This window comes from Eulemur rufifrons, chromosome 7, assembly GCF_041146395.1.
Source record: "Eulemur rufifrons isolate Redbay chromosome 7, OSU_ERuf_1, whole genome shotgun sequence".
In the NCBI taxonomy this organism is placed as follows: Eukaryota; Metazoa; Chordata; class Mammalia; order Primates; family Lemuridae; genus Eulemur; species Eulemur rufifrons.
Window position 1 is genome coordinate 197,741,956 of NC_090989.1, and position 18,096 is coordinate 197,760,051.

General features: G+C 42.8%; 1 protein-coding gene across 2 annotated transcripts in view; it reads left to right on the forward strand.

The window, feature by feature from the left end:
• FAM120A (family with sequence similarity 120 member A) overlaps positions 1-18,096 on the forward strand; it is a 115,641-nt gene that overhangs the window by 59,736 nt on the left and 37,809 nt on the right. For both annotated transcript variants that reach the window (XM_069476246.1, XM_069476247.1), the window contains 3 exons: positions 6,705-6,802; positions 7,017-7,300; positions 17,477-17,564. In XM_069476246.1, coding sequence (XP_069332347.1) covers positions 6,705-6,802; positions 7,017-7,300; positions 17,477-17,564 — 470 coding nt within the window. The remainder of the gene's footprint in view (positions 1-6,704; positions 6,803-7,016; positions 7,301-17,476; positions 17,565-18,096) is intronic.

The window sequence follows — 18,096 nt, forward strand, 5'->3', positions numbered from 1 at the left end:
ACATGGAGGGCATGTCCCTGCGTTGCTGTTGGGTGTGACTGAGAAGAACTCCTGTGCTGCATGAAGTTTGCGTGTGCTGGTGCTTCCCCTGCCTGTTGTCTGCAGGCTGCACACTCCTACTTCACATGTCACCACAGCCCTCAGCCCTGCGTCACTTTGCTCTGTAGATTGTGTTAACAATTATTTTGAAAATATAGCTGTATATCTCCGACAGAGTGCACCCCCAAAATCTGAGGAAAATATTTCACTCTGAAAATGAAGAGACAATGCAAAGAATGATGTTAAACACATGCCAATGGATCCTAAGCTGATGCAGTCTGGACCCTGAGGTCTGACCTGAGCCTATGGCAGGCTCTCCGGAGCTCAAGGCAGGGTGAGCTATTATGAGGAATCCATAGTGTACCTGCCTGATACAGCAGAGTTACCCCAGCAGAAGGTCCAAAATACAGATGCAGGTCCTCTAGGAAAAAAAGAGTAAAAGTGTAAAAGGCGATGTGGCTGCTGCCTACACTGCCCCAGGGCTGGGCCTGGCTGAGAGCCAGGTGGTTGCACCTGGAGCCTCCTGTAGAGGAGCAGGCCCAGCCGGCAGCAGGGACACCTCCAAGGGCTCCCTGAGCCTGGGGTCTATGACCCATAAGTGGGGCCCTATGAGCTGCTTGATGACTTGCCTCATTTCCACTTAACAGTATTCTTGTGAGTTTCCCTGTCACTTCACATAGGTCTGCCTTATTTTTTTCAGAGATGGTTTGATACTCTACAGGACAGATGCATGGTATTTAGCCATGTCTCTGCTGTCAGCATCTGGAATATGTTCAGGTTTTTGCTATTATAATTTAAAAAACATTTTATTTTCACAAGGTATTCAATATCATACTTTTGCTATACTTTACTAATAACTTCTTTTTTTTTTTTTTTTTTTTTTTTTGAGACAGAGTCTCGCTTTGTTGCCCAGGCTAGAGTGAGTGCCGTGGTGTCAGCCTAGCTCACAGCAACCTCAAACTCCTGAGCTCAAGGGATCCTCCTGTCTCAGCCTCCCGAGTAGCTGGGACTACAGGCATGCACCACCATGCCCGGCTAATTTTTTCTATACATATTTTTAGCTGTCCATATAATTTCTTTCTATTTTTAGTAGAGATGGGGTCTCGCTCTTGCTCAGGCTGGTCTCGAACTCCTGAGCTCAAACGATCCGCCCACCTCGGCCTCCCAGAGTGCTAGGATTACAGGCGTGAGCCACCACGCCCGGCCCTAATAACTTCTTAAAATTTGACATTCTTTTAAAATTTGTTATATTCACTCCTCAAGCTTTGCTTACTAGACCCACCCTTCCCTAGGTTTTTCTTTTTTTATTATGAAAAGCTGTAAATGTAACAAAAAATATAAGGAATACTATAATGAGCAGTGGTGTACTCACTGAACAGGTTTCACAAATGGTGCCATGTGCTTCAGATTTTTTTCTTTTAAAGAAATGCATCAGGCTTTTCTAAAAGTCATATATAGCCCCCTTAAACATGTTTTTTATTTCCTTACCTCATACATATGGAATAGTAAATAACATTGTTTTGATTTTAATTAAATACTCTGTTGTACATGTCATTCTGCACGTGCTGTTTGGATATGTCTCCTTGTTCATCTTTGTCAGTTTTTATCCTTTTAAAGATAATGCACATGATGTTGCTGTCAAGCCCCCAAGTCTGACAGCATAGACGGCGCTGGAGGGAAGCCGGCGTTGCCCCTGTTAAGGGGAAGGTCCCTCATCTTTCCCAGCCAGGCTGGAGTCCCCAAGTAGAAAAGCAGGTTCTGATGCTGCTGGAGCCTTTGCTTTCAGTCTCCATCTTGTGACTTTCACTCGGTTTTCAGTGAGTTTGTTTTAGTGTGGTATATTCAGTCACATAGGCTGTCTGATCTTGTGGCTTTTTGGAAGGTCATTTAAAAAAAAAAAACTTAAAAATTGGTTGTTTTGGAAGAACTGGAAATATACCCTCCTTTGAGGTATTGTCTGGATTAAAAGACTGCATGTAGGTCTTCCCCAGATGGATGCATGTTTTATATTAGGTAACAAGTAAGGAATGTCAGTTCAGTTTACCAATGACTTCAAAATAAAGGCCTGTTAGACTTTTATTTCAGGTTGTGCTTTTCCAAAATCCACAGATGGACTGAAAGTAATTTATCTTATTTTATCATAGACTTATAAAACCTTTAGGTGACCAAATGAGATTTACTGTTCCTTTAAAAACTGCTTTCTTGAACTTTGCTCAGTCAGTACAAGTATTTTTTGCTGTTTGAACTCTGATTAATTGAGCCAAGGAATTGAACACGTTTAGATAAAATTTGCTATTTAAGACTCAGGCACCAAGTAGATTTGAATGATGCTATACTCTTTGATGTGTACCCTCTCATATCCATGTTCAGGGATGGAAAAGATTTGGATAGCGAGGTAAGATTATATGTAAGTACCAACCCAACTCACTGTTGTGGAACGTTCTTATATGAGCAGTTGAAACAATCAAGCAACCCTTTTCATTGTTGAACTGCTCTAGTTCTTAGAAAGTTCTTGTTTATACTGACTTGAAGTATGCTTCCCTAGTTTAATTTTTTCTGTGCCCATTCACTTAGTTCATAATCTTATTTTTCATGGTCCTTGTAGTGAACCTTCTTCAAGCTGATTGTCTCAGGTTTTGCAGCCTTCTGCTGCCAGGCCTCTTCTGGATGCCGGCCTGTGGCTCTTCCCCTGTGATCTGGCCAGCACCACAGGCTCTAGGCTGGCATCAGCTCCCCTTCGCTCTTAGTTCCTGGGAGTTGGTGCTCAACCGTCCGCCTCCCTGGACACTGACCTGTGTCTGGTCTCAGTCCAGCTCAGCCTGCCTGACTCGCTCAGAAGGGCCTCCTCTCCTACAGGACAGCCAGACTGTCCCCTGCTTCTCCCACTGTGCTCCAGGGCCCATCCCTGCCTTGGTGGGGGAAGCTGTTCGTCTATAGTTTAATGGGAACAGATTACGTGAAAGTTTCCTTCCATTAACTTTGTGTCTTCTATAGAATATTGATATTTAGTAAATATGTCCATGTGAATGTGTTTAAGATGGTTGGAAAAGTTTGCCCTTTTTTTGCAAGCATTGAAAACTAATGTTGGTGATGGGGATTATATTGGTTTATTTAATTTTGAATCAAAATTTTCAAAGCTGTATTTTTGGGGTAACACTACAAAATCATACACCAGCCCTTGTCTGTATTAGAGAATTTTTTAAAAAGAAACTTTGTACTATGTTTTGTTTAATGTAACATCTCAGCAATAATATGCTGGGCAGTACATGAGCATTTGTTAGGTTGGGCTAGGAATGGGGACAGGGGTAAGGCCTACTGTAGTTCTAAGTAGATGCTCTAGTTCAGCACCATTCCTTTTAAAAATTTATCTTATTTTAATTTAGAGCAAAAGCTAGGCAGCTTAGTATAGCTGTAGTGAGTCATTCGAGGAAGTAGGTAACTTAACAGCACTTCTTGTATACCAGGGTGAAAGGTCAACATAGCACAGCTGAAGGACTGCAAGGCATGTTTCATTTCTCTTCATTCTTAAAGAAGTTCATAATATTTAAAACATTTTAAAATTATAGAATGTTTTTCATGGAGTAAACATCTTTTTTTTTTTTTTGCACTTTTTTCTCCTATCTTTTCCTGTCTTGAATCTGCATACTTTTCTAACAAAAGCCTACCTCTCTAGTAGTGTTTGTGAAAGGAAGAGAATGAGAAACTGGTGGTGGTGATCTCCACTCTGTGAGCCCAGTGTCTCTCCTGAGAAAGATGCTCTTGTAGAGAAGAGAGACAGTGGCTCTGCTCAGCGGCACTTGGGCTTGGAGAACAAGAACTGATTTAAAAGAAGGCCTGTAGTTTGCAGAAGCAGGCCCTGAGTTATTAGGCATTTCTGCAGCCTTCAGAAAAATGTAGACAAATTAATTCACTTATTGGACTAAGTTAGAATAGAATAGTAACTCGCTCTGTGGATTCACAAAGGTTTATTTGAGGTCAATGATTGCAAGTGATTTTAGAGAATATTTTTTCCTTGGAATTCTTTGGTTTTATGCTATAGTATAGTTTGTAAGGTAGACTTTTTACTGTGGTTTAAATTATTAATATAATTTTTGAGCTTGAATGGATTTTATAATATTCTTTGGTCCAAGTCTGGCTGTAATTCAGAATCAGCTGAGAACAGGTCTTTAAAAATTACAGGGACTTTTATCTCACACTCAGAGGTGCAGATCTAGTAGACTTACTGTTTGATTAGGAATGTTGCCTTGTGTTTGTAGGTGCTTTGCATGCATGTGTGGAGTGCGTGTGGGAGAGTGAGCGTGCGCTTGTGTGCATATGTTCCTCAGAGGTGTGGATTTAGTGGACTTAGCAGTGTCTTCTTGTGTGCATGTATATGTTTGTGTGTGTGCCTGTGAACATATACATGCCAGTCTCACTGTTCCCAGCAGCTTACACTGTAGTTTCATTTGTTCAGTACAAAGGTGGAAGCTGTGCCAAGATTTTTTCTTAGTGAGAGCCAGGATCAAAGGCCTATAGTTTTCAGAGCTTGAGAGCTGAGGGATTAGAAATGGGAACTTCAGATAGATAATAGCTTTTAAGATTTGTGGATCCTCATCTGAGGGGGAAGGAATTAGCAACGATCTGTGCTTCACTCCTGGCTCTGTGGGCTGTGCCTTGGCTCCCAGGAAGCCAGGGTCCAGGACGGTGTTTGCATTTCTGGTTGCACCGTGCCTAGTATCAGCTTAGGAAGCCTGTTATCAGTTCAGCCATGAAAGTTTGTATTCAGAGAATGAGAGGGAAGATTTGGGGAATTTTTATTAATATATTTAGTTTATTTTGGCAAATAGTATGAGAGGTGGTGGTTTGTGGGTTGGGTTCCTCTTGCCTAGTGTTTTCTGTCCAGATTCAGAGATTGGAAAAGCACTCCTACTGCTTAAAGAAGGCAACTGGAGTTCAGGGAGCTCTAGGCTTGCTTTTGTTCCACTTTTAAAATAAACCTAAGGGCCGGGCGCGGTGGCTCACGCCTGTAATCCTAGCACTCTGGGAGGCCGAGGTGGGCGGATCGTTTGAGCTCAGGAGTTCGAGACCAGCCTGAGCAAGAGCGAGACCCCATCTCTACTAAAAATAGAAAGAAATTATATGGACAGCTAAAAATATATATAGAAAAAATTAGCCGGGCATGGTGGTGCATGCCTGTAGTCCCAGCTACTCGGGAGGCTGAGACAAGGAGGATCCCTTGAGCTCAGGAGTTTGAGGTTGCTGTGAGCTAGGCTGACGCCATGGCACTCACTCTAGCCTGGGCATCAGAGAGAGACTCTGTCTCCAAAAAAAAAAAATTTATAAAATAAACCTAAGGAAGAGATGGTGCAGACAAGAGAGCTGCAGGTTGGTGTGTTATGTCTCCACAGGTTTTCTATTTTCTCTGCATCTTCAGCAGTCTAAGTCTTAACGACACCTTCTCGGGGCTCAGTTCGCCCCCAGGCCCCGTCCCCCAGCCAGACACATTGTCGGCACGCAGTACCTACCTGTCCGGCACAGGAGCATGGCTCTGAGGAGTCCACCTACTGTGCCTCTCACATGTCCACTTCTGGTGATAATTTGAAGTGTTAACTTCGGGGCTATGCTCAGTCCACATTATCACGGGTCTGGTGCTGTCTCTGGGAGAGCATAAAGCACTGTCAACTTACAGCTGACATACTAGTTTCATGTATGTCAGCCATGTAAGTGGCCCCTGAGCTCTCTCCCTCTGCTTAGACCCTTGAGGCCAGCCAAAGTGTGGAAGTGTGGAGGCTTCCAGGCCCTGCCTTGTGTCACAGCTTCAGGCTGGCCTGGCTCCTCATCCTGCTGTCACGCTTCGGCCATTCCTGCACTTGGCTTTCTATCCCCAAGTATAACGAATAGCACACACCCATATACATCAAAACAGGTTTATGAAGTCATGTTTGAAGAGAACACAAAATCCCATGTTACTGATCCTGTAATGCATGTTAAAATGTGTAACCTAATAACAGTTTTGCTTAACAATTAAAAACAACCTGAAAGTATAGGCAGCAATTACCACACTTTAATTTTTATATTTAAAACTTGCTAGTTAGCTAAGAACCTAATTTTAGTTGTGAAGTAGTTTAAATAGAAAAATTGTCTTGCTTTACAAATGTAAGAGACAGTGTTCTGTTGCTGTTTTGGGCCTTTCATCCCTGCCAGGGCTTCTGGTTTTGCTGAGATCTCAGGTTAGGAGCAGCAGTGAGCAAAGAGAGAAATGCCCATCAGGTTAAACACAGAGGGACAGCTGGGGCATCCAGGAAATGCACAAAAGTGAAAACACTGTCAAAAGTTCACTGAGAAATCTGGAAAGCTAAAATTCTAGCCTCACTGTATAAAATTGGTCGTTATAAAATTAAGTTTTTCTTAATGTTAAACATTAGTTTCTCTAAAGATTTCTCAGAAGTGGGACCAATGGTGGTATCAGTGTCTGAGGACCCATCAGTGTATAAAATTGATCATTACAAAATTAAGTATTTCTTAATGTTAAACATCAATTTCTAAAGATTTCTCAGAGGTGGGACCAATGGTGGTGTCAGTGTCTGAGGACCCATGAGGCCATGGGCCAGCCCCACGGATGTCCTGGGGAAATGGCATTTTGTTCACAGCTATTTTATTATTTTCTTTCTGTGTTGATGAAACAGCCAGACCCGGTCCGTTTGGAATGCCTGGGATGGTGCCACCGCACGTTCCTCCTCAGATGCTCAACATTCCGCAGACCTCTCTGCAAGCAAAGCCCGTGGTAAGGGTTCCCTGTGTTGGGTGGTGCAGCAGGCCTTGGACCTGGCACAAGACTCACATTTTGATGAATACTAAAATAATTTTTTAAAATCTCGAATTGATATGTGAAATAGATGCCAATGTTTGTTGACTTAAAAATTAACCAGGAAAAGTCAGCATGGACCTGAGTCAGGTCCTGCCTGGAGCGTGTGTGTGATCTGTGCCTTTTGTTTCAGGCCCCACAAGTGCCCAGCCCAGGGGGTGCCCCGGGCCAGGGTCCATACCCATACAGCCTCGCTGAGCCAGCTCTCACTTTGGACACGAGCGGGAAGAATCTGACGGAGCAGAACAACTACAGCAACATTCCTCATGAAGGGAAACACACACCACTGTATGAGCGGTCCTCGCCCATCAACCCGGCCCAGAGTGGCAGCCCCAATCATGTGGATTCTGCCTACTTCCCTGGCTCTTCTACATCGTCATCTTCAGACAACGATGAGGGTGGCGGAGGCGCGACAAAGTGAGTAGTGCGTGGGTGCTGAGTGCTCCCAGGTGGGTAGTGACCTGGGAAGCTGCCTTCTGGCCTCTGGCCACACAAGTATTTTACTCAAAGACGCAGTTTGCTACAGTGACCTACAGTAGGTGATGGTCACTCCGTGCTCAGACCAGGCGTCCTTGGGCATGGAGGAGAGAGGATGAGTAGATATGTTCTTTGAGGTTTTCATGACTTAAAATCTGCATCATCCCAGCCCTGTGGTCTGGAACTGCAGGAACCTTTCTGGGTAGGAGTTTGACAAGAACTGGTTTGTGTGATCAAAACGTTGGAAGATTTATCTGGTGTGGTCCTGCTCATCCACACACACACACACACACACACACACACGCGCATGCTCTTACACACCCTCTGCTGCCCCCCGAAAAATTAACCTCTTGGCTCCTGGATCAAGGGAACTCTGAATTTTCTTCTCCTTCTCCTAAACTCAGCAACCCATAAGAACATTCTTGAAATAACACTGTTTGCCCAACCAAAACCATAGAAAGCTGCTTAGGTGCAGGCCAGAATTCTTTCTACAGAGGAGTATTTTAAACAGCATGTGTCCCTGAGCACATAAATTCAGAAATACATAATTGATTAAAATATGATTGGGGAAATCTTAAATGTGCATTTCCCCTGCCCTTAAACTGTCTTATGTTTCGAAAAGAAAGAGAAAAAGAAAGGAAGTGTCTTTCCTGTAAGTCTGGGTCTCCTTTTCCTTAGTTTGAACTGCTCTACAGGGCAGATAACCAGGGCTGGTTGGTGTCACATAAGTTTCTCCTGTGGGAAATCTAAGACTTGTAGTTTTCAGTCTGTGTAAGTTCTTACCAGCGTGGCACCGGAAGCAAGTGATTTTTCCTCTTTGCTCTTTTTTCACCTGTAAAATGGGAATGAGTGTGTGCTGACCTAGAGCAGCAGTTACTGAAGACTTAACAGTCACCCAGAGATTGCACTTCCTATTTATAGCAGAGAAGTATAAAATTCATAAATGTTTATTTGCTGTATGTACAATCCTAAAATTCCAAAATGAAGTAAATAACTAACTATAATTTAGTATGAAAACTTTTAAATCTCTAGCAAGATAATATATTTAGGACCTGTTGAACCAGAAACTCTGAATTAGAACCCAGAAATCTGCATTTTTAAACAAGCATCCTGAAGTTTGAGAACAACTGATAGATGGTCTTACAAGCCCTTCCACTCTAGAATTCTAAGGCACTGTGCATTTTCTTTTAAAACTTGACTCATGCCACCAAGATCAAAATATCTGTACAATACAGGTTCATCTTATAAGAAATATTCTTTCTAAGCTCTGAAACTTAGCTAGAAGTAAGACAAAAAGCAAAAAAAAAAAAAAAGTAAGCTTTATGACTAAGAAGTTAAGTGCTGGTGACAGAGATATAGAAACCAGATTGAGGTGCTGACTTGGGGAGCGTGAATGGTGACCATGGCACATCTCAGTGGAGGCTGTTCTCTGCCTTAGGAGAGGGATTCAGAAGAAAGCATGTTGCTCATTTAATTTGGCAAGTTGTCCTCATTAGGATGAGAGCTGAACTTGGAGTAAGTAGGATTCCCTGAGCATTTCCCTTCTTTTCTGTGTATTCAGCTTTTTTTCTTTTTTTTTTTTTTTTTTTTTGAGACAGAGTCTCACTCTGTTGCCCAGGCTAGAGTGAGTGCCGTGGCGTCAGCCTAGCTCACAGCAACCTCAAACTCCTGAGCTCAAGGGATCCTCCTGTCTCAGCCTCCCGAGTAGCTGGGACTACAGGCATGCGCCACCATGCCCGGCTAATTTTTTCTATATATATTTTTAGCTGTCCATATAATTTCTTTCTATTTTTAGTAGAGGTGGGGTCTCGCTCTTGCTCAGGCTGGTCTCGAACTCCTGAGCTCAAACGATCCGCCCACCTCGGCCTCCCAGAGTGCTAGGATTACAGGCGTGAGCCACCGCGCCCGGCCTGTATTCAGCTTTTACTTGTTTGTTGTAAAGGTTCTTTCTGGTCAACTTTTCCTAGCTCCTGGGGATCCATTCTCCCTTTGAACTCTTGTGGCACCAATTATCTTTATCTCTGACATGGTGTTTTTACTGTGTTTTCTGGAGGTGCATCTTGTTTCTTTAACTGGAATTTGATCTGCTCGGTGTCTCAGTATTTTGCCATCCTTGCAGCATGAAGTGTCATGAAGAAAGCAGGGTACACATACAACCGGGAATCAAAAGATTGGATTCAAGCTATCTGACTTAGCAATGACTTAAGTTCCTTGGATCTGCTGCTACCTTCATTATAACTAAGAGACAGACTGTTAGAATTGAGATGCAGGAAGGCAGAGGAGACAAGAGTGCTTGCTTGTTCCAAAGGTTTTGGCATCAGAACTAGGTAGCATTTGACTCGGGGCCAAACCCTTGATTAGGGGCATACTTTGCTTATGACAGGTGTGGTGGTACAACCTGGATTTATGTATGTGGCAGGATGCCAAGGACGGATGGTGTTCATGATTTTCAGCAAGAATTCTAGCCTGCTGAATGCATTGTGTGTATTGTGTGTACCTTGAGTCTGTGTATAAGAGAACAAAGAATTGCTTTTGTGGTTTACAACATAATTCAGTAGGAATAATAAAGTCAGGACTTAGTTTATCTTTGGTTAGGACTTTAATTAGAACCCTGGAACCTACATTGCCCTTTCAGGATGGTCCTGGGGGAAGGGAAATTATCCATTAATTTAGCTGAAGAAGTGCTTGAGCACTTACTGTTTACCAGTGAAGGACATTGGATGGCACAGATAAGGTCTGTGCTCAGTGCTTGCGTTCTGATAGAAGACAGTCTGTAAGCAGTGAACAAACAAACCCTGTCGATATGAGTGTGTGAAGAACACATGCAGAGGAGTGACTAAAGCAGGGAGCACTGGAGACGGGAATGGTGGGAAGACTGAGAAGAAGGAAGTGAGAAGAACTGATATGCTGGGATGTGATGCCCAGCAGGGCTGGGCCTTGCAGAGCTGCATGTGTTCTAAGTGCCATAGAAACCATCCAGAGTGTGCTTAGAGTGGCCCTGGGCTGGAGAGACCTTGGTGTTTCTTTGGAAGTGAGTGTACTCCCATCTTGATGGCATTTGCACTCAGGACAGACAGGTCTCTGGACAGTTAGACCATTCAGCTGGTATGAATTCATGGACAGTTGAACTCCAGAGCTCTGGTCTTAATGTCAACAGATTGACAGTGGAAATGTTTGTAATTTCTAGACCATAAAATAACAGAGGGGAGAGGTCTTCCAGATGTCTAGTCTAGCAAGGTGTGCTCCCACCCGTTACTCTCTCGCCATCCAACCCTGACTCCTCCACCCCCAGGAGTGCATGGATGTGCTCCCAGGCTGGGTCTCGGCAGTCATTTGCCAAGGGTTGCTCAGTAAGTGCTCACTGATATCTGCAACAGAAAACAAAGAGTCAGTTTCTACAGTTTAAAAATATTTTCTACAGTAAATGTTCAGTGGTACCACAAGGACATAATAAACCAAATTCAGAATGTGGGACAATCTGTAAAATAAATGGCCTAGTTTCCCCAACAGTAAATCAGTGGCGCTTTTTTTTTTTTTTTTTTTTTTTTTTGAGACAGAGTCTCACTCTGTTGCCCAGGCTAGAGTGAGTGCCGTGGCGTCAGCCTAGCTCACAGCAACCTCAAACTCCTGAGCTCAAGCGATCCTCCTGTCTCAGCCTCCTGAGTAGCTGGGACTACAGGCATGCGCCACCATGCCCGGCTAATTTTTTCTATATATATTTTTAGCTGTCCATATAATTTCTTTCTATTTTTAGTAGAGATGGGGTCTCGCTCTTGCTCAGGCTGGTCTCGAACTCCTGAGCTCAAACGATCCGCCCACCTCGGCCTCCCAGAGTGCTAGGATTACAGGCGTGAGCCACCACGCCCGGCCCAGTGGCATTTTTTTTTAAAGAGTTGTGGTGATGGGTGATGGGGACTGTCACAGAATAAAAGAGACAACCAAAAAAGAAAAAAAGCACCGTACAAATTAAAAAGGTAAGTGTTTTTAGTGGCAAAAGATATAAATGTGCCGGGCATGGTGGCTGTAGTCTCAGCTACTTGGGAGGCTGAGGCAGGAGGATTGCTTGAGCCCAGGAGTTTGAGGCTCAAGTGTGCTATGATCACTGTGAATAGACACTGCATATTAGGCTGGGTAACATGGCAACACCCTATTTAAAAAAAAAAAAAAAGATATAAGCGTGCAATTCATAGAGGAAACACAGACATCAGTAAATGTAAAAGGTTGTTCACTCTCATTAAGAAAATCAAAGGAATGCAACTTAAGACATAACAAGATACCTTTTATGAAAAACCGATACAGTTGTCAAACATTTGTTTGTAAAGATATTATGTGGTGGGGGACATGGGTGGAGCTGCTGGGTCCTGGTTTTCACCCCTGAGCATCGCTGGGCGTTGCCACGACCTGTAGGTGTCTGAGAGCCATGTGCGCTCTGTGTGGACATTTGCTATGTGCCCGTGTGCAGGAGCGTAGGTGCGCAGTGTGTGTCATAGCGACATTGGTGAGAGCAGGTGTATGTGCCCTCCTCCCGCTCCCCATGCTGTCAGCAGGGCCTGTCCACACAGGGAGCATCACACCGCACTGCAGAGAATGTTCTTGGGTAGCCCCAAGTCCACGAGGCGGTGGCTGCACAGATGGCAACAGATCTGGACATGTTCTCAGCCAGTCCTCAGAGGCGGGCGGGGGCAGCCTTCACCGGGTGCATTTGGCAGGCAGCCTTATGCTTTTTCTCCTTCTTTTCGTCATGTTTCTTTAGTACCTTACCCAGCCTTTTAGTTTCTTCAGTTAGGGCAGTTGTTCAGTGTCTGTTCCACCATACTGTTGGATTGGAAGTCATGGGCTGTTACTCTTTCAAAGTCTAAGTTTCTCTTTAGAATTTTTGGAAAATTTGTGTTAGACGAGTAATTCTTAGAATAGGAGAAGCCACCTTGCCACACAGCTGTGGCTGCCTGAGGCATTTTTTCCAACAAAGATTAGAGGTGAGCTTTCGGGGAGCTCAGTCCCGAGTTTAATTCACTCCTTGGCAGAGACACAACACTGTTCTTTCTAGCAGTGTCTTTGTTCCTTAAAGGGAAATGGACTGGTGCCCTGGGCAGTGATTGGAACTGGCTGGTTGTTCTAGGGCCATAATGGTTGGTTTAGCAGTAAAATAAGAAGAAATGTGCTGCTTTCTAACTAAATAATATTCTCTGCTACACCTTTTGTTAGATTAGTATCAGCATATGCTGCTTGCTTTATTCTTGGTCAAAATTTAAAAAATGAAGGTGGCATTCTTGTTTTTCTTCCTTTCCTGGCATCTGTCAGACCTTTGTTTTGGTTGAATTAAGAACAGTTGAATACTTGTGGAATTGTTTATTTTTTATTTTTTTCATAGATTTGTTTGGACTTGTAGAATTTGAATCAAATCTGAGGTTGCTAAATTAAAGTTTTAAATTTTTTTCTCTTATACCTTTTTTACAAAGTTATATAGAATTCAAACATTGGAAAATACAATATAAGGAATACCCCATGATTCTACCTCTATAGCAGTAACTATATTCAAAAGGTTGGTGAATATTCAAACACTTTATTTTTCTCTGCATGTACTAAAATTTATAATAATGGGGTCTGATCTTTAGGGACAGCGACTTTTTTCCTTTTCTTCTTCCTTTTATACTTAATATACTTATGTAAGTAAATACATTATTTGTGCATTAAGTGTAAATATGTATATATATTTAATAAGTGTAACTCTACATTTTATTGCTGTCATGTTTTTGAATGTTATTACTGACATTTTAAAATGGATAGTTAAAAGTTCTATTCAGAAAGAAGACTTTTTCAGCTGTGTGACTTTATTTGTATAGATTTGTTTCATTTTCTTATACATTTATATATGTATCTTAAGTGCAATACAGTAGAATATTTCTATTGATTGATTGAGACGGGGTCTTGCTCTATTGCTTGGGCTAGAGTGTAGTGGCATCATCAAAACTCACTGCAGCCTCAAACTCATGGGCTCAAGTGATCCTCCTGCCTCAGCCTCCCGAGCTCACGAGTAGCTGGGACTACAGATGCGCCCCAACACTTCCATTTAATTTTTCTGGGTTTTTTTTTTTTTTTTTTTACTTTTTGGTAGAGATAGGGTCTGGCTCTGACCAGCTCAGGCTGGTCTCAAACTTCTGGTTTCAAGTGCCTTGGCCTCCCAAAGTAGTGCTAGGATTACAGGCATGAGCCACCACATCCAGCCATCAATATTTATCATTAATTTTGATATGTAGTGTTATGGTGGCATCTCTTGCATAAGCTTTGCAGGCCCTTCCCCCTGTTAATTTATGCTAATGACATGTGAGTCCCTGTAGGGCTGTATCTGCTGGGCTGTGAAAGATGAAAGGCAGGCTGCTCAGTGTCAGCATCCAAGGGATCCTGTGAGCAGCACTGAGTCTCAGCTGTTGCCAAGAACCGGTTCTCTCAGAATCTCTTGGCTGGTATTTGCAGGTGTAGTTGTGTGGCCTCAAGCTTGTCAAATCCTAGGACACTCCCTGAGTTGTTTGTGAATTAAGCTGATGAATAAATGTAATAAATAAATTGTAGCTATCACTGTTATTTAAAAATAACTCTTGATATAATATAAAACCAAAACATTGATTTGGTCTTTAATGTAAAATAGCTAACAACTTCATTCAGCTCCGCTTGACCTGGTATCCTAGGAAATATGTTCCTGATATCTTTTTTCCCTTTAAGATGATACAGATGTTTTTCTTGTACTTTGAGTGCTGCCAGACTCCATTTCCAAACGAACCATGTGTTTCGCAAAGAAAATTCTATATCACCCTGCCCTAGGATCCTGTGGCACAGACAGGCTCAGGGCTGAGAGGATGGCTTGAGTGTAGCTGTAGGTTTTTCTTTCAGATTGTTATGCTGATGTGCTAGGCAAATATCTACATTTATATTTTGGCTTTTTAACACATGGTAACATAATATTGTCTCATAAAAACGATTCTGAATTTCATATGTTGGCAAAAATTAATCACGATTTATGCCATGACAGTGAGAGTCTATATATATTCTAGCCACCCACTGACTTATGTAGACATTTTATATTGATCTTGTCATGACTGATGTGTGACTCACAGTTAGGTGTCTCTGAACCCTCACTCGTAGGCTGTTAAGAGGACAGCTCCGTGACCAGTTGGGACTGTAGGGGCACATGCTCTTCCGACAACAGTGAGAAGTTCTGGCAAGCCTGTGAAAGAAGCGTGAGCTGTCGTCCAACTGCCTCGTGGAAAAGCAGTTTCTCTGCTCCCGACCTTTTATGCTCACCCGTTACATGAAGGACTTGAATGTGTGACTTTAGCTTAATTAGGAGCATGAGGAGAGTAGGCCTGTCATGTGTCTGTCTGTGTAACTCTTGCAGCTTCTCTGGTCAGGCAATGCAGATAATTATGCTTCTGTAGGACGGCACCTGGCCATGGCTGGGGCCTGTGTGGGAACGCCAAGCGCTGTTGTATGACTGGGTCCTCCTGCCGCCGCCTCCTTTCTTATGTGGACAGAGAACCTCCCACTCTTCTGGTCTCAGCCCTGTTGAGTTGGGAAGCAGATAGAAATCAAAAATTTACACACATTAGATATTTCTACTGTGAATTTGATTTTTATCTTTCTAAATTTAATGATTTATTTCTTCCATTTTGGTTTTATTTTCCTTTTATTTTTCCTACTGACAGAGAAGTCAGCTTTTACTCAATGTTCTCTTCCTTTTCTGCTCTACAAAGGAAAACTCTGCACCCTGGCAGTCAGGAACATGAGTGACATGTCAGTAAACTCAGTATAAATGAACACCAGTATATTTCAATCCCAAATCACCTGCCTGCTGTCTAGAAAAATCTGGAGAAGAAATCATTCAGTAACTAGAATCATTTGCTATCTTCGACAGGCTTTCATGCAGAAAAAGCCCCAAGTGTTCCTAGTGAAGTGACACCTTGTAGCACGTCTCCGGCATCCTGCGAAGCCCCATTGTGTAATGCTGGGCTTCGCCCTGCGCTGTGGCTAGCTTACCAGAGCTGTGCTTTTCCATTGCTCGCTGCGCGCTCGCTCTGGCTCTCGTGTATGTGAACCGTCTGTCTGCCTGGCTCTCCAGTTATAGCATGTAGCAGTACTTTGGGATAATGGGTCTGGGTTTGAATCCAGTTACTTTTTTTGTAACTGTGGGTATATTCCTTCTCTCTGAGCCTGAATTGTATCATCAAAGATTTATACAGCAGGAGTGTGGATGAGATTCTGTGACAGCACAGAAGGCTTCCTACAGAGGGCCCGGTCCACAGCCAGGGCCTGTCTCAGTACATCCCAGCATAGTGGGAGGCAGGGAAATGTCTGTCTGGTTCTAAGTATAACTTTAAGGTATTATCAGTTGTGTAAAATGAAACATAAATGTATACAGACATATTCTGAAATTTAATGTCCAGTCTTCAAAAGCAAGGCATTTGTCATTGAGATACTTTGTTTTCTTAAGTTGTAAAGTAGTATAGTTATCCTATTGAAGCTATTGTCAAGATGTTTCTCAGGCAGAATTTTAGATTTTATAGTGTTATTGTTAGAAGGTCATATGAGCATCCAGATTATGACATTATCTTATTTTTCGTTCGATAATCTATGTAGAACAACACTAATATTTGAAAGGGTAGGTTCTGTGTGATCACAGGTAGCACAGGTGCTCGGCTCTGCAGTCTTAGTAGAGAGGTGTCCTCTCTTTGGATGGCATTTTGCTAATTCACAGCCTCCCCTGCTCTACCATCCTGGTGTGTGATTCTTAAGGTACCCCAGACACACGGGGCAGACTCCCCGGGGGATGGAGCGCCAGCCCTGCTTAAGCCCCCGCAAGTCCCCTGCTGCTTGTAGGACAGTGCATTTTACCTTTGCCTGCGGGTCAGGGTAAACCACTATGTGGTGGCCCATATACACAGTGAAGAAAGAATTTATTAAGTAATGCTTATTCAGACCACTTACTCTGGTGTGCTCCATTTCAGGTTTGTGAAGTGCTCATTAAACTCACTAAACTTTTTTCCCAGTCTACTAATGAATCACAGCACAGTTTTTTTAAAATGCTAATTGAAATTCCTTATTCTGGTATTTGAGATGCTCTATGTGTAATCTTCCCATCTCTTTTCCCCACCCTATTTTTTTACTGATTTGCCAAGGGGGGGGCAAAAAAAACATTCCCCCGTCAAGTTTTCATTAGCTCTTTGTTCTTTGAACTCACTAAATCCATTCCTTCTCCCTTTGCTGGGAATGCACCTTTTTTGCCTTTCTGATTGCCTAGTGTGAGTCATCCCCAGCCTTAGCTCTAATGCCTCCTTTCCATGAATAGGCTGGAATGCCCTTGTCACCTTACATTTATTTATAAATTATGTGTAGCATTCAATTCAGATAACATTTAATTTCACACTGTCTTATAATTGTCAACTAAATGATGTGATTCTTTATCTTATTTGCCTGTGACAATTGAAAGCTCCTTCAAGGCAAGGCCTGCCTTTGTTCTTCTGCACCCTCTGTGGCACTAAGCACATCATAGACCATCTTTAAAGTGCTTGATGACTTCTAAGTTAGGTGCCTGATAGTTTCTTTTCCATAGTAAGTGATGATCACTTACCCTCTTTTTTTTTTTAGACAGAGTCTCACTCTGTCACCCTGAGTAGCCTGGGTAGAGTGCAGTGGCATCATTGTAGCTCATTGCAACTTCAAACTCCTAGGCTCAAGGGATCCTCATGTCTCAGCCTCCTGAGTAGCTGGGACTACAGGTGTATGCCATGACGCCCAGCTAATTTTTCTATTTTTAGTAGAGACGGGGTATCACTCTTGCTCAGGCTGATCTCGAACTCCTGAGCTCAAGTGATCCTCCTGCCTCAGCCTCTCAAGTGCTGAGATTATAGGCGTGAGCCACCGTGCCCAGCCCACTTACCCTCTTGGAGCAGGAAGAAATATTCCTATAATAGAATTATTTCTAGAGATAATTTTGAGGGGTGGTAAGATTGGTAAAACATGAAAGTATTATTATTATGAGTCTGTAGACTTAGTTTGGGCCCTTATCATTGTGAGTTTGTTTGAGAAAGTGGTTGACAGTAATCATGTTCATTTTATGTTCAGCCATATCAGCGGGAACAAGATTGGCTGGGAGAAGACAGGAAGCCACTCAGAGCCTCAGGCACGGGGAGACCCAGGAGACCAAACAAAGGTAATGAGTCTGTGCCTTTTATTCTTTAAGTTCTGACTCTGTAAGCATGTTGTATTGGTAACTAATTTAAAGAAAAATCCATTCTCTCTCTTTTAAGCAGGTCTTATAAACCTTTACAAAGGGGATGAGGGGGAAGGAAGAGGTCAGAGCTGTGCCCTGGCCAGCCTGTTGCTTGGCATGGCAGGCACCTGATGCACATCCCTCCCCACTTGTCTGTTCTCTTGGACAAGGTGCTTAGAACCTTCCCGAGCCCTCATTTTTTATAGGGTTTTTGTGAAGAATAACTGAGAAAGCACCCAGGATGTGCACATTAAAAATGGAAATAAACTAAATTCCATTTCCCCCTTTTTTTCCCACTTCTACCTGTTAATAGTAATCTTTAGAAATATCTTTTTAATTTTCAAAGGCATGTCTGCCACATGTGATCACCAAAAAGGAGCAGGTCTCCAAGGTTGGTTTGTATTCAAGATCTCCTGAATATCAGAAATTCATCTACAACTCTTAAATAGTCTTACTATTGAATGATTGTACT